We start from the raw sequence: 11746 nt of genomic DNA, 5'->3' as shown, positions 1-11746 counted from the left end.
GAACCCTGGCATTTCATTCGCATCTGGGAAAGATGCTGGTGTCATGAATGGCATTGCGCTCTACAGGCTCTAGACTGCGTCTCTTTCCGCAGCATCAAGCATTCAAAAGACCTTCTCGGACTTGTGAATCCCCCTTTCGTCAGCTCTCTTGTGTGAGGAGTACTTGGAAAACGTGTCGACAGGCCGTCAATTTCAAGGGTAGCGACAGTTTGGAAATATTGCTCTGACGGTGAATTCAGTCTCATTTCCCAGTGCCGAGAACTGTTTTGACGCATCCCCTCCCCATCACTCGTTGGTGGTATGCCAGCAGGTTCGGATACCTCTCCTGATTCAACTCTTCAAACTCCCCAACGATATGGCTCAACACTGGCCAGAAGGCGCAGTCGATGATCGTCCAGTGGTCTCCGGTAATGTATTCCGCGGCTCCTGCAAGAGTTTCCCAGGTCCAAAGGCTGCTGTGGAACTCTTCGAACAACGACGTGTTCGGCGTCATTGGCCTCTCCAAGTTGAAGCGGTGCGTCGGTGGTGAGTTGGGTCCCTGCAACTCTCGCATCTCACGCGAGAGAAATAGAAGTTCGTTGGCCTTTGCAGTCTGGCTATAGATGAGGGCAGTGGCTTGATCAGATTGCGCCACAGGCGCCTCTGTACCTGGGAAAGGATAATGCTTCTCCAGATAGAACATGATAGTAAGGTCGCCCTCTATAGCGGTAGCATTTTCATGGATGTCCTTGAAAACAGGATTCTCGCTGTTGGATAGACCATGCATCCAAGGATGGAATCTGGTCTGGAAGTCCTCAGGTTCAGGCGAGGGGGGTTTGTCCTGTTGGGTGGCTGCACAGGAGATCGATTTCTCGCACAACGAAAGCTGCACGCGAAGATTGGCGACCGAGTCGTTGCAGAGAAAGAGCTGCGCTTGTTCGTTCACCAGATTGACGACATTGAAACCACTTCCGTACTCAGCCTCCCAGTCGAAATCTGTGTCGTGGTTTTCTTTGCCGAAGGCTTTGATCATGGCTTCCATCTGAGCGTTGTCCCTGGTGGAGATCCCACTAGCTTTCTGCCTCGACTTGCTCTTTGCTCCAGAGCCCCAGATCGTCTTTTCTTTCTTGTTCATAAAAGTACCGATCTGCCTGAAGGTGATCGAGATGCGCTCACCTTCAAAGGCTTTCTCCTCATCCGTCTTCTCTGAAGCAGGTCGTTTGTCAGCTCGAACTCCATGCAACCACTCCTTGTTGCTTTGAGGTCCTAATACGAAGACAGAGTTATGTGGCATCTTGATACGCTGTGTCTGCCTCATGCTGGGACTTTCTGTACCGTGTTCGGACTTCTTCGTACGTAGAATCATGACACGTTGGGCACCGATGCTCACATTGACAATACTAGTACCGCGAGCAATATCCAGAGTCTATCATGGTCAGCTCAAATTTCAACTCCGCACATTGTAAACAAGTACCTTGTCAGAGTGCTCGGAGATGTTGTCCTGTCCGTCACGGTATAGCTGGATCAGGGCGTGGTTGAATGACTGCTTCAACGCTGACACGACTTGTTGCCGAATCTTTTGAACCGTGGGAGTGAATGGTAAGAGCGGCGGCGACTCATCCGCAGGATGTCGGTAGATTGGTATGTCACCATTTTTCCCAATCTCTCCTTGCACTGCTACAAGCCTTGGCACTTGCCCACTGCGGTGAAACATGGTCTGCCAGTCAACCTCTTCCTTGATTTGGCTGAATGCGTTATTGATGATTGGAGAGCCAATGACATTGTGGATGATTTTCGAGTCGCCAGACCCGATACTGTCATTCGGTCCTAGTGTAACCGATCTGGATTGCCAAGAATTTCGATCCCTCGAAGCAGAAGGCCCCGATCTGGCTATTGGCGAGACCTCTTTCTCTTTCAGCGCCTTCTCGACTCGCGGTGCTGTTTTGTCTACAGTAGATAGTGATGCTTGCCAACTGGGATCAAAAACGTCGACTGGCGGCAATTGTGAGCGTCCGCCAACCTTGGTCGCACCGCCAACTTCAGCGGTAGCAGGTCCTGGATTGCTGAAAACCATACCTTCCATCATAGACCCACCTTCTGCTGCCTCTTGATCGGAATTTAGTGAAAGCTCCTCGAGAGTGATACCAGGTGTTTCCGCGTCGGGCACTGGACGACCTCCAGACTCCTCGATGATCTCTTCACTATCAATACCATTAACACCCATGATGTCTGCCATTTGACGCAACGCTTCCTCGTGCTTGTCTTCACTTCGATACCCAAGGCAGTCTTCAACGACAGTTACCTGTAGTCCATGCTGTACTGCGTCTGCTGCAGTAGAGTACACTCCCACATTCGTCAAGATGCCACAAAGGTAGACCTCGGTGACCAGCTTAGTCCTCAAAGCTGTAAGAAGTGACGTCTGGTCGAAAGCCGAATAGTGATGCTTGGTCACAATCAGGTCTAGTTCTTCGTCCACCACATCCACCAGCTCGTCACAAATCTCGGCGCCTCTGGTCCCAGCAATGTAGAACCTCGCCTGCTGGCCTTTCCTGGGTTTACTCAAATGCTTCTCGATAGAGTCGCCTTTGTCGTTTTTGAACACCTGCAGATCGGCTGACCGTTTCTCCGCTCTAGTCTCTGCAGAGGCTTGCGCCATGATGTCCTTCGTTTTGCTTGACGGATAGAAGCTAGGATAGTCAGAGCCTCCTTTGGGATCGATCTTCTCAAGTCTCGCTCTCCTAGCAGCCTCCTCTCGTTTGGCGTCAAACTCGATCTGTTGCTCCTTCAAGTTCTGAGCTTGTCTGTTCTTTTCCGCCACTTCGTTAGACTCTTCTTCGACGCGAGCAGAGTCAGTCGGTGGGGGTGAGGCAGTTACCCCCATATGTGTATTGACCCAGACAATATCCCCGTTCTTGCGGAAATAGGGGATCATCTCCTTGAGGCGGGGCACAAAGTCATGGTTCTTGGTGATATAGATCTCATCCTTGACGTAGAGGGAATCATTTTGTAGATTGATGATGATCAACGCCTTTCTGGTCTCGAAGGACGGTATGCTTGAAACCGGGACGTGGCTCATAGAAGTAAACATGTTGGAAATGTACCTTGTCAATGTGAGTGATAAGCTTGTACCGTCCCCTCAAGACAGTATTTGCGATATCACATAGTCAAAGCTTTGCGCTTTATATACCTTCATAAGCAGCGGATACGGTGTTGAGGGGGAGCTGATGGGTTTTCAGCTATAGGGACCTGGAGCAAGTCATCACGAGGCAATAGGGTGAATGCGACTTGGATGAGATTGCTCTGCTTTCAATGCATGATCACATGGTCGTCTTCCATCCGACTCTACTTTGGGAGTTGCAATCTTGTGACATTGATGAGTCAACGGGTATAGGGACAGAGAGGCAGCGGGGAAATGGCAGAAGGGGTTTCCGATTTCCGAAAGAAAGTAAACACCCGTTTGGGTAAAAGAATCTTGGGGTTGTCACGTTCACGTTCCCGTACACGTAACTACTAGTACACGTTCACGTTGAGGAGAGGATTCGTAGATAGAGGTACGAAGGTACGAAGGTACAAATAGGTACTCGTGGACATGGGGACCTTTTGAAATTGGAAGGGAAAAAATGTCGGCAGTCACAGTCGGAAGACCGTTCAGACTTCAGCGGGATCTCAGGCCCACCAGGCCCCGTCCAGTGTGGGGTGAGGGAAAACCAACACCAGCTCCTTCCCTGTCCCCGTTCAAACTCCACCAATCCTCATCGCCGCTGACTTCGCTTTGCATGAAGCTTCGTATGCAGCTTGGTCTGGAAGGCTTGCTCTACGTCAAATTCAATGGGGAACTATGAGCAATCTACGAGCAAACTACGTAGTAGTCCGCAGAAGTCCAACAATCATGTGCTCGCATAGCTGGCATTTCTCGGCGGCTAAAATAATTGACAGCTCATCGCTTTCTTTGCTACTCTTCCGCGAAGCGAAGGGGAAGGTGTGTTCTTCCTGCCTACTGATCTCATCATGCATATATCTCGCTTATGCCTCTGCTTGGGCCTCGTGCTTTACGCCCTCAAGCTCCATCTGCGCGAAGCTTACGCGATCCAACGATATTCTCCTTCACTCCCTTTGCCTATTCTATCAATAATCACTAGCCAATAATCACCTTTCCTTAACGACCTTTGGCACAGACGTCCAAGCCACACCTTGAAGCAGGCACGGCTGCAGCCTGCGGGCTGAAGCCGTCTCGCCGCGGCCCTGCCGCCATCATCATGCAGCGTCTGCGTGAAATCTTATGCCACATCGCTTCGGTGATGCCGTCATTTGTAGAAGCTGGTAATCTTCTGACTCCGGTCGTTCGATTTCGCGGGGCTGCCCTTTACCGTGCCGTTCTTTGTTGCGCTTCTCCTCTTCCTGTTCGGATTTTTTTCTGGGGAACTTGTGGATGTTGCATGAGATTCAGTCTTGAGGGATTTTGCAACTGGCTCACAGTGATCTTCTGACTTGCGTTCTCTTTTCACACCAATTTTGTTCAGAGACTCTGCTGTTAATCGATCGCCATCATCTGACTCGTACTCCCGTTTCAAACCGAGCCTCGGTGGTTCAGTCACGGGGACTGGCAGCGGAGCATTGTCCTCAGTACTGCTATGGTCGACAGTCGTCCGTGCGTCGCCCTTCTCATGCTTGACCGCAACGCCCTTCTCCTTGACATTCTCCTCCTCCGCCTCGACCTGCTTCTTCTCTTCCTCACCCTTGGTAGACTTTTTGGCATTTGAGAAGAAATTTGCAATGTTGTTCTTATTGTCTGTGCTTGCCACGGGCACGATGAATGTTGGAGAATTATTACCAACCTTGCCGACGTCCTTGGTAACAGGGTAGCATTCGAGCTCCCCTTCGAAGGGCTTCAATAGTAACTGAAGGTCCTTCGACCACTCGGATCTGCTGGGATCGAGCCATGTCCGTATCTGATCCGACCCATTCTCCAGGATGACAGGCATTCGATCGTGAAGGAAGGAGAGCTGCTTATTCGAGTCTGTGGTGATGATGGTGTATGTGTAGTGTTTCTCATCAGATCCCTCATACTGAACACAGTCCCAGAGACCCGCAAAACACATGAGCTGTTCGTCCTTGCGCTTTACGTAGTGAGGGATCTTCTCCTTGCCGCCGTTCTTCTTCAGCCATTCATAGAAGCCTTGGGCGACAACAATGCACCTCTTCTTCTGCTTCATCGTACTCCACATACCACCTTTGCTGGCCAGAGAATCGTCACGGGCGTTGATCGTCCTCATCACCGTGCCGTAATCTGGATTTCGTTTTGTCCAGAACGGAATCAGACCCCACTTCATGGATTGAAGCTTGTAGCGTGTCTCCTGAGGATCCTCGAGTTGAGTAGAGGGCCCCTCCTTCTCGTTGGTTGCATCTTCGTGGTGTTGTTCTCTGTCGTGAGGTCTGCCACCTGAACCGTAATCGGGCGCGTCTGCTCTGTAGACTAGACCATGATTGCCAGGAGCAAAGTTGTAAGTCTCGCGTACGTCGTTATCGTCTGGGGCGTCTGCTACAGGCATGTCATGTGCCTGGAGCTGATGGCGGACAAACGATGCCCTCTGGAAAGACGTTAGTTCTGTGAGTAATCAAACCTTCGAGCAGAGGCTTACAATGCCTAAGGCATATCGCCCGCACATGATAACCCTTTCCTGCCTGGAGAAAGCAGGCGTAGCTATTGTGCAAATTCGTACGAGTGTTCAGACGTGTAAAGTCAAGCTCCTCTAGAGTACTCCATGCGTCATCCATCGCCAAAATTTGGCCGAGGCTCAACCGCAAACACATTTATCACGATCATCGCAACAAGCCATTGAACTGTTTGTCCCTATTTTCAAGCATCCAAACCGCGAACATAATTCTCCACCATGTTCGCAAGGGCGTGTCCTCGACCTTTGCGATCGAGCGCTTTGCGTACAGCATTGCACGAGCGCCCAAGATGTCAGTCAGCTTTCCACACCTACTCCTCAAGTCTTACTCGACCAAGAACACAAATGGCGATACGCATACAGTCTCCATGGCCACGAGCGCGACGAAATATTTCAACACGAGAAGCAGCCATCAAGCTCTTCAAAGAATACCCCTTCTCCATGCCCTTCGCCTCCATCCTGTACTCCCCCCATCCTCTACTCACTCCCCCACAAGTCCCTAATACCCTCCCAGAATCCTCTTCGGCATGGGCATGCTCGTCTACGTAAATTACTTCTACCAAACCTACATAATCGCCGACTTTGCCGCCTACCCGGAGCCCGTCGCTGCCAAGTTGCGCCGGGCCCTCTACTATACCAACATCGACTTGCAGCCCAAAAATGCTCTGAAATACTACCGACAAGCACTCAATTTGGCTGAAGAGATGGGTCTCGATCCTTTCAGCGACGAGCTGCTTGGGGTTAAGTTCCAAGTGTCGCATTTTTTCGAGAAGATACACCAGTACCAAAAGGCGATCGATGTGCTGGAGATCGTTCGGGGAGATTGTTTGAAGTGGATGGAGGTATTAGGCGGGAAGAAGGGGAATGAAGGGAAGAGGACGAGGGTCTTGCGGAAGACGATTTCCGTTAGTTTGAAATTGGGGGAGTATTACGCGAATGAGCAGGTTGGGGACCAGGAGGCCGCGGAGGAGAGGTTGGTGTGGGCCGTCACGGCGTTGTTGAAGGAGCAGAGGAGGAGGGAGGATGAGGGCGTGAAGGAGGGAGAGGGCCCGTGGATGAGCAACGAGGAGATTGGGGGATCTCTTGAAGGTGGCTTCCTTTCGCATGCATGCATGTGCGATGGCATTGCTCACTGACACCCGCCGAACCAGCACTCGGCCACCTCTACGAATCCAAAGACCTGCATTTCCTCGCGGCTCCCCTCTTCCTCCAAGCTCTCGGGCTCGCCCCGCCCGGCGGCTGCCACTCCGTCGTCCTGATGAACAACCTCGCCATCTCCCTCGCGCAGCAGAACCCTCCTCCCAGCCTCTCGCCGAACCAACCTCCCGTCTCGGCCGCCTCCCACCTCTCGGATGCTCGCCAGTGGGCTCGAAAGTCCCTGGCGCTCGAGTCTTCGATTAAACCGCCCGAGCGGACCAGGGAGTGTGATGAAGGGTGCGCGGTTGCTACGATTAACTTGGGGGAAATTGCCATGATGGAGGGTCATGTGGATGAGGCGAAGAGGAGGTATGAGGATGGGAAGAATATAAGTAAAGGCATTGGGTTTCGAGAGGGGGTCGCGAGGGCAGACGAGCTTCTTAAGGAGCTCAAGGAGAAGAAGTAGAAGAAACAGCATGAGCATCGGGTATGAAAAGCCGGGCTTTTAGCACTTGCGTTGGAAGAGGCTATTCTTGAATACCGAAGGATGCAGAGTCTCCACAGTATGTCCAGTCCGCAACGCTCATTTGCATGAAGTTTTCCGGGCTAGCTCTGTGGAACAGCCATCTCGCAGCAGCTGGCTTAGCATCTACTTGAAGATTTTCGATGCCATCCTCTAGGATACTTGAACCATATCTTCGACCATCCATCAATTGGTGGTCCCCTCTATTGCCTCGACATAACACCCCAAGCCCTGATCAAGTTATCCGTGTACCCCGCAAACAATGTCTGCCCGTCCGCGCTCCACGCCAGACTTACACACTCCGGCTCCCTGCTCTTCTTGCCCACAGCCGTATAGTCGGGCTTCAACTCATCAACCTTGCTCTTCTTCTCGAGATCGAAGATGATGATGGAGCTCGACGTAGCAGCGCACAGCCAGTATCGGTTGGGGGAGAACACCAGGGCGTGGATCTCGTCGCCGGCGGTCAGGGAGTAGAGGTGCTTGGACTCGTTGAGGTCCCAAAGCATAGTTGTACCGTCTTTGCCGCCGGAGGCGCAGAGGGAGCCGTCGGGGGAGATGGTCACGGTGTTGATGTAACCGGTGTGGCCGATGTGGTCGGTTTGGATGCGGCACGAGGCGAGTTCCCAGACCTGAAAAGTAAGACACTGTCAGCGAAGACGTTTCCAAAAGCAACAAGTCTCGGCAGCTCAAGGCCTTTTCTTTGGTTGTTGTCATCAGTGCATTGGTGATTGTTTGTCTCATTGCTCGAAAGCTCTGAAGTAGCAAATACTTGTAGGTTGCAAAGCATCCTCTGACCGGGCTCCCCTTTTGTAAAGAGCAAAAGACGTACCTTGACAAGCTTGTCCCATCCCGCGCTCACAATGACCGGGTTCTGAGGATTCGGGCTGAACCTCACGCACGAGACCCACTCGGTATGACCCTTGTCGGTGATGGTAAATTTGCAGTCGCCCAGCGTGTTCCACAGCTTGATCGTGCGATCGCGAGAGCCAGAGACGATTTGACGGTTGTCGGCGGAGAAGGAGACGGAGAGGACATCATTGGTGTGGCCGACGAAGCGGCGGGTCGTCACACCCGTAGCGAGCTCCCATAGGCGGAGAGTCTTGTCCCAGGAGGCGGAGAGAGCGTAGGCACCGTCGGAGGAGATGACCTAGAAGACCGAGCGTTAGCACCAGGAGTTCTAGGGACCTGGGGGGAGAGGACGGCATACGCAGTCAGAGACGATGTGGGAGTGGCCGTGTAAGCTCCGCTTTGGGTAGCCGTAGTGCGCATCGTCGCGAGTGAGGTTCCAGATGATGAGGGTTTTGTCACGGCTGCCGGAGAGGAGCATGTTCGGGTTCTCCAAGCTGGTAGCTAATGAGGTGACCCAGCCGCTGTGGCCCTCGAGCGTCCCACGCATAACCAATTGCTCCGCCATGCTGGGCAGATAGAGGATAGTTGCGCTTTCAGGTTTTCGTGAGATGGGTGTAGTACTCGCCAGGTGCAGGTGCAGGTGCAGGTTCAGGTGCAGGTTCAGGTTCAGGTTCAGGTTCAGGTTCAGGTTCAGGTTCAGGTTCAGGTGCAGGTTCAAGATTAAGTAGGCATGGATTGTTCGAGGAAGAAAGTCCGCCGTGTCATTTGTGGGCCGAAGTTTAAGCGAGAGCTTCATGACCATTTTCACCTTTATCATTAAATATTTCTGGTACGTATGTCAAACTACGCATATACACTACGCATGTACTCAGTTTTTGGAGCTGTCTAGCTCTACACATTCATGATGTTATTGAGGGGGGTCAATTGTGTTATTCCAGCCGGTTGAATCTCCATAGCCGTTCGTCGCCCTCTGTCCGAGGACGAGATGGGTCTCGTTGGCAGAATGGAAGATGCACAGCATTATCAATTTCTCGCTCAAGGGTCGCAACCAGAAGACCATCGCAGAGGTACTTGATAATGTCACCTGACTGGCGTCTTTAAAGCGCCGTAGGAGGGGCAGCTTCATTTATTCCGAATGCGCAGAGTAGCTTGATGTTGCATTTGCATGTCGGCTTGGATAAAGGTAACCAGAAGGCTTCAGTCCCTCGAGGTTTCTTTTCACTTGATGCCGCCTTCGTGGTCCGCCTAGGTAGAAGCCCGCGTGCCGTCAATCGCCCTCAAAGTCATATGTACAATAATCCACTGCCCACATTCTTTCTCACATGCCGTCTGCGCCAACCTTATTGGTCTTTGATGATCGAATCCAGCATCGCCTTCCCTCAAACGGTCCCCTGATTTTCCTCCCTTTCCCGCTCAAGCTTCGCGTAGAACAGATCGCGCTTCCGTGTGGCAGGCACGTGGTAGCCTGTACGAGCCTTCAGGGTTCTGTTTATGCCATACAGACAGGAACAGCCTTGCTTGGCGTATACATACCGTACCAGTAGAGGTATCCGAATGTCGTTCCCAGACCTGCTCGGTATCGCATCAGCAAAGCTCCTCCGGCGGTGTCCCGGCCCGTTGTCCAGAGGGTGGATTGAGCTTTAAAGGGGCCAATTGACTGAATGTGGGCTCGGGCTTACCGAAAGCTACGCTGAGATCGAGCACAAGGCCCCGGCGGAGCATCTGTTGCACGAGATCAGCCATCATGTTCGACAAGCCAGGCTTCGTATTTATGCCGGAGAGCGTGTGGCGAGACTTACTCCTTCTATCGGCTTGATAGGCATCTTGAAAGATTCTATCGAGAGTGGTAGAGTCTTGGAGTTGACGAGTCCTTTCGCCTATTCGTCGATGGAAGACAAGAAGGGCTGCGGAGGTGAGAGTTCGTCGTTGCGCCAAGACGCAGAATAAACGCTAGCCCGAAAACGAACGGGTCTTGGCGCTCCTCGGAATACGATTGGCGGAATCAGCAGCGCAAACCACGACGACACTTTGCACACCACCTACAGGTACCTGATCCCCCCGACTCTCGAGCAATCCCCGCTCTAGATACTAACCCCCTACCACCGCCACAATGTCATCAACCTCCTCCTCCTCCTCCCAATACATCTACCCCCCCTCCCTCCCCCTCCCCCTCCTCCGACCTCGACTCCCTCCCCGACTCCGCCCCCAGCGACGACACAACCTCCACCTCCGACGACGAAGGAGAATCCGACGCGGAGAAGGAATGGAAGGAGTCGCTGCAGCAACTCGAGCTCATCCTGACCATGGTGCTCGTGCCGTACGCCGGCAAGTATTTCGGCAGGAAGTGCGCTTATTGGGGTGGGTGTGCCGTTCCCTTGTTCTCTTGTTCCGTTCCGTTCCGCTCCATTACACGAAGGAAGGTGGTGGAAAGGAGAGGGGAGGGAAGGAAAGGAGGCCGATGAATGAATGAATGGGTGGGCGCGGGCTGACCGTGTGCACACAGGCTGGGCGAAATTCATGCAGTGGAAGTACCCCGTCGAGGTCGTCTTCACGAGCAAGAAGACCTTCAAGGCCGCGGGGGCCGTCGAAGCTGCCGCTTCGTTGTGAAAGAGGGGGGGGGGTCCACCTTCCTACCACTACCCTACCCTACCCTACCTATCTACACGGAAAATATTTCCGCCTCGCCTTCGAGCGTACGACCCGTCTCTGCGAGTGGAGAGGCTCGCTGCCCTATGGCATCCATACGTTTCTCGCCATCGAGCGTGCATGATTTGAGCCTTCTCCGCACTGGAAGACTTCCCTGCGCCTCAGCTTTCGGATGCGCGGTTCTACCTCGGCGAGCCCAAAAGAGCGGGAGAGTTACAGCGGCTTCGGAAATGAACACCTGGTCTGTACCAGCATCACGGGCTGTTCTGTTCTATGCTACGAAAGAGATAGGGACGGTCGATCTCAGGCTCAGCGGAGCGTTGTCGGAGTACATACCCTGGTGACATTTTCAGACGACACGTTTGATACAAGATACGTCAAGAGCTTGGGTTGAAGGCTACCGCGTATTTCGCACGGGGATATGTTGCGAGTTTTCTTCAGTACCAGGAGGATTTGGTTAGCTACAGGATAAACTGCATTCTGGGACTAAGTGAAGTGAGTGAGAGTATGTAGGATGCAGAACAAAAGGAGCCTAGAAATTTGTACATTGTATTCATTATCCAAGGCCAGCAATTGCGATGGCCATATCCGTAACCTTTTGAGCCCAGCGACCAAGCCCATGCGGTGCAAAAAGCCAAGGTCTAAATACAGTTGCCCGCCCATGATAGATCTATCAGCATTATACTACACCTCGGTCGTCGGACATGAAATTCGTGAATTTATTCGTTGGAGAACATGGCATCAAAGATTGTCTGTTCCAGAACCTTGGGCAAGAAGACTCCTATGGGACTGCTTCGGTCCAGCCTTGAGGTCGACTGCAGAGTCCAGATCTCATACCAGGAAAAACAGACGCAGGGCTTTGTCAACACAAGACCCCTGTCTACGATATAAGCCCAGGTGGTACCGTTATTGAACCCGGTGCTGTTATGGAGAATCCGAG

The 11746-nt window shown here is 52.5% G+C and overlaps 6 protein-coding genes across 6 annotated transcripts; 2 read left to right on the top strand and 4 right to left on the bottom strand.

Moving 5' to 3' along the window:
• Window positions 1-241: 241 nt before the first annotated feature.
• On the bottom strand, window positions 242-3067 carry HO173_007543 (uncharacterized protein; the record flags this gene model as incomplete). The annotated part of the gene is made up of 2 exons (XM_037309446.1): window positions 242-1405; window positions 1454-3067. 2 exons carry the CDS (start codon window positions 3065-3067, stop codon window positions 242-244), a joined length of 2778 nt encoding a protein of 925 aa, XP_037163525.1.
• Window positions 3068-4283: 1216 nt separating this feature from the next.
• On the bottom strand, window positions 4284-5645 carry HO173_007542 (uncharacterized protein; the record flags this gene model as incomplete). The annotated part of the gene is made up of 2 exons (XM_037309445.1): window positions 4284-5567; window positions 5619-5645. 2 exons carry the CDS (start codon window positions 5643-5645, stop codon window positions 4284-4286), a joined length of 1311 nt encoding a protein of 436 aa, XP_037163524.1.
• A 447-nt stretch (window positions 5646-6092) lies between these two features.
• Window positions 6093-7254, top strand: HO173_007541 (uncharacterized protein; the record flags this gene model as incomplete). Its single annotated transcript, XM_037309444.1, has 3 exons — window positions 6093-6112; window positions 6166-6740; window positions 6803-7254. The coding sequence occupies 3 exons, from the start codon at window positions 6093-6095 to the stop codon at window positions 7252-7254; spliced, it is 1047 nt and encodes a 348-aa protein (XP_037163523.1).
• A 260-nt stretch (window positions 7255-7514) lies between these two features.
• On the bottom strand, window positions 7515-8962 carry HO173_007540 (uncharacterized protein; the record flags this gene model as incomplete). The annotated part of the gene is made up of 3 exons (XM_037309443.1): window positions 7515-7940; window positions 8141-8458; window positions 8519-8962. 3 exons carry the CDS (start codon window positions 8960-8962, stop codon window positions 7515-7517), a joined length of 1188 nt encoding a protein of 395 aa, XP_037163522.1.
• Window positions 8963-10047: 1085 nt separating this feature from the next.
• On the top strand, window positions 10048-10767 carry HO173_007539 (uncharacterized protein; the record flags this gene model as incomplete). The annotated part of the gene is made up of 3 exons (XM_037309442.1): window positions 10048-10072; window positions 10231-10518; window positions 10664-10767. 3 exons carry the CDS (start codon window positions 10048-10050, stop codon window positions 10765-10767), a joined length of 417 nt encoding a protein of 138 aa, XP_037163521.1.
• A 52-nt stretch (window positions 10768-10819) lies between these two features.
• On the bottom strand, window positions 10820-11469 carry HO173_007538 (uncharacterized protein; the record flags this gene model as incomplete). Its single annotated transcript, XM_037309441.1, has 3 exons — window positions 10820-11077; window positions 11143-11292; window positions 11353-11469. 3 exons carry the CDS (start codon window positions 11467-11469, stop codon window positions 10820-10822), a joined length of 525 nt encoding a protein of 174 aa, XP_037163520.1.
• Window positions 11470-11746: the final 277 nt, after the last annotated feature.

The sequence above is a fragment of the Letharia columbiana genome (genome assembly GCF_014066305.1).
Source record: "Letharia columbiana isolate WasteWater2 chromosome Unknown Sc0000025_s0, whole genome shotgun sequence".
NCBI lineage: Eukaryota > Fungi > Ascomycota > Lecanoromycetes > Lecanorales > Parmeliaceae > Letharia > Letharia columbiana.
The sequence above is the reverse complement of the archived record's forward strand: the minus strand, read 5'-3'. Positions and strand labels throughout refer to the sequence as shown.